At 27.8% G+C, this 3472-nt stretch overlaps 2 protein-coding genes across 4 annotated transcripts in view; both read left to right on the top strand.

Moving 5' to 3' along the window:
- The window catches only part of LOC107445306 (L-xylulose reductase), a 45280-nt gene that overhangs the window by 8794 nt on the left and 33014 nt on the right, over positions 1-3472 (top strand). The window lies entirely within an intron of this gene.
- The window catches only part of LOC107445305 (uncharacterized), a 15062-nt gene continuing 11760 nt past the window's right edge, over positions 171-3472 (top strand). For all 3 annotated transcript variants that reach the window (XM_071178120.1, XM_071178122.1, XM_043055107.2), the window contains exons 1-2: positions 171-304; positions 2700-2872. In XM_071178120.1, the coding sequence (XP_071034221.1) occupies positions 2709-2872 (164 nt within the window). In that variant the 5' untranslated portion in view covers positions 171-304; positions 2700-2708. The remainder of the gene's footprint in view (positions 305-2699; positions 2873-3472) is intronic.

Below are 3472 nucleotides of genomic sequence, written 5' to 3'. Positions count from 1 at the left end.
GCGCAGCCCACTAGTTATATATAATAGATGAACTTATACTGAAAATTTCAAACTAATCTCTTGATAATTTCTAAAAAAAAAAAAATTGAAAGTCCTTTGCTGCCTTGGTTCACATAAGCAAGATTTTAAAGTAGGACAACATAAGGTTATACCTGTTTGAATATATTTTTCGAACTTTCAAATTAGACTGTCTATGGACGTTAATCCTTTAACTTTATAACTAAATCTGTCAACAATTGACAGACTTTTTTTTTCTCTTGACATTTCGATATTGTGTAGACACCCATTTTGAGCTCATTAAGAAGTAAGTGAATACAATTTTATAAGGTAAATAATGAGCTTTAACTTAGATGTGATTTGCATATAGTATATGATTTGGTTACAAAATCTAAGGTGTCTGTACTGTAAAGTAAATTAAATATTTGTTCGTGTTAATAAATCGCAGAAAGCAGGGGGTACTACGAAACGGTGAAATTACGAGAGCAACCAAAATGGTCGCCAAAGACGGTTAATTCACACCCTCATGTTTTATTACATTTGTTTACGTTAATGTATATCATTGAGTTACTCTACATTGCTACCGATTTTAATGCGCATTGAGATACAGCATTTTTCAAATTTTATTTTAAATTTAAAAATTATTAAATTTAATTATAATAGCATTTTTTAACTTCAATATTGGCTTCAGGTAAATATGATTTAATATTTTTGAACGAGTCATTCTTTGTTAAATATAATTTCGTGTGCTATGGTTCAAATGGAAAGAAAGATTTTTAAACAAGTTAAACAGATTTTCTAAGAATTTACGTAAACTATTCAATTACAATATTTTAAATTGTAATACCTATTAATCTACTTCTTACGTTCATTAATCCTCATTTACATGGTGTTATTTTTCCCAAGTTATTTAAATTAAAACAATTTAAAACTTTTTATGGTACATTTTTGGTTCGCCGAATTCAGTTATTTTAATTTCTTTAAAATTTTAACATAGAGGATTAATTCTGAAAGGAAAACAGTCTAAGCCTTGTCTATTCAAAATGATTATCAATTACAGCATATTGATTATGGTTATAGAAATCCCTTTTAGCTGTTTGATATATTTAACACATTTGGTTTTTTTTTAAATTTTGTTATTATTTTACTTTTAAACTTTAATAAAGGGAAGGTAAAATAACGACATTACCTTACGGCGTAACATAACTATATTTTTTTATTACAATTATTAATATTGTAAAATTTTTCTCTCTCCTTAATCTGCTTAGTTATGGATGGCTAAGCACACTACTTAAAAATAACTTTGAACTGACGGTAATTTTGATTTTCTTGTGTCATTTTCATATAAGTTATTTGTCATTTTAGTTTTAAGCTGAAAGTTTAAGAATGATCGCCTTTTGTTGGCTGACGTTGACGCAGCATAGTCACCTCTGGCTTTTGCATACCACAAAACCTTGTGTTTTGCAAATCAAATTATAGTCTCATTTTATTAAAGTTGGAAAGAAACAAATCTATATAGTGACTTTTAATGTACATCTCTGTAGCAGAACTTTTCAAAGCAAAACGCATTTTGAGACAGTGCATAAAATTTAAACAACTCAGACAAAGGTACTATAACTTAACTATTTTTAATTGGAGATATTTCTTCCCATACTTTCATTCCCGTGTTTCATCTTAAAGTCACATGTTTTTATTCAATGTCTGATATATTTTTTTAACCCTTATATTAATATGATTTTTTTTAACCCTTTGATGATTTTATTAAACATATTTTTCATACTTTTTACATATTTGTATTAATTTAACTCAAAATAAGTTAGAAATATTATATTTAGTATTTTAATAATTTATAATTATAAAAAACAGCATGAAACATCGGTATTTTTTCAGAGTTAAATGTAAAATCTTCCAAACAGTAATTTTCTAAATTTGAACTTATTTGTCATCATTTAGATCTAAAAAACCAGTTATTCATCATTAAAATTTCTTTTATTTTCAAATTAATTTAAATTGATAAATGCTTGAATATGAGGGAAAGAAAATCTACTTTATTTCAGTTTTTATGTTTAAGCACAAATATAATTCCGATAATCTAGCAGATCTTTTTAGTAACTATTAGATTGTTTTAATGATTAAAAAATGTTAAAATATATTTTTCCTTGAAATTAAAGCATCAAAAACATATGTAAAATAGAAACCCGTGTACCATTTGCGTCAAAATGTTTTAACTAAGTTTTTAACTTTTGACATTTTTTTTACAAAGTGCGAAGTGTGGTATAGCCAAACATGGCTCCTGCACAAAAAATAAAACAAAATATCCGTTGTATCATATTTTGAGTCTAACTCCGACACAGAGTAGCATAGGGTTCAAGCAACGAGGACATTCGAGACAAACAACGAGAACAAACGAGGTAAAATTATTATTTTGTGACTCTTCGGCGCATACTTTTCTATTCTCAGTTTTGATAGTGATTCTAAAAACGTATTTTAAGAGTAATCCTTATTGAACATCCTGTAAATAATTATTTTAATGAAGAGTTATTAAAACAATTTTTCTTCGTAGTTTGCTAGTCTACCTTAATTAATTTTTATACCTTTTTGTATTTTTAATTCAAATTGAAATAATTGTTTGTTGAAAATTATTAGGTTTATTAATTTTTGTTCAGTGTTAGCATATCTCATATTGTTTTAATATTTTTCAGAATTAAAATATGGCTCAACGTCCAATGGCTCCCCCACCTTATGGCGCATATGAACAACCACCTGCAGCTTATATTGGTCAACCAGATTATTGGGCTCAGCGAAATACTTTTAATCCAATAGTACAGCAACCTGTGGGAGGATATTATCCATCACAACCACCTCTTCAGCCTGGGTAAGTAATGTTAATTTCTTGCGTCTATTCTGATTGCTTAAATAATTGTAAAATTATTTCCTATACCATACCTATAACCTGTCCCTTCCTATACCTATAACCTGTGAAATTGAACCTTTAAGTCAGTTGATTAAAAGAAAGGGAGCAATTAACATTTATTTTTTCATAGTTATCTGTCAAGCTCGTTGTCTGTATCGATATTATATTTATCAGTTTTGATCCGAAACTATGATAAAGGTGTAAAGTAATTGATAGGGGAGAGTGGGGTCAATTGTAACAAGGTACGATTGTAACAGAGCAAAATTTTTGAGTTTCGGATTCTAGATTTGGTTCCCAGGTGGCTCACAAGATGTATTTAATAAATTTACGTGTACACCCGTGCTGGCAACCATTTTTACGTACTTCTGAAAGAGTTATATCACAAAAGATATTTTCACGCTACGTAAGTACTTTTTTTTGGTATTAGAATATTACATTGTAGCAAAGTAATTTTGTTTAAACAAATAAAAATTATTAGCCGAATATGTAAGTGGACACCTTAATTAACATTTCAAAAAAAAAAATTAGTTTTGTTAATTAACTAGCATTGTTTTTAACAAA

The sequence above is a fragment of the Parasteatoda tepidariorum genome, chromosome 2 (assembly GCF_043381705.1).
Source record: "Parasteatoda tepidariorum isolate YZ-2023 chromosome 2, CAS_Ptep_4.0, whole genome shotgun sequence".
NCBI classification, from domain to species: domain Eukaryota; kingdom Metazoa; phylum Arthropoda; class Arachnida; order Araneae; family Theridiidae; genus Parasteatoda; species Parasteatoda tepidariorum.
This window is presented reverse-complemented; position numbering and strand designations above follow the sequence as displayed.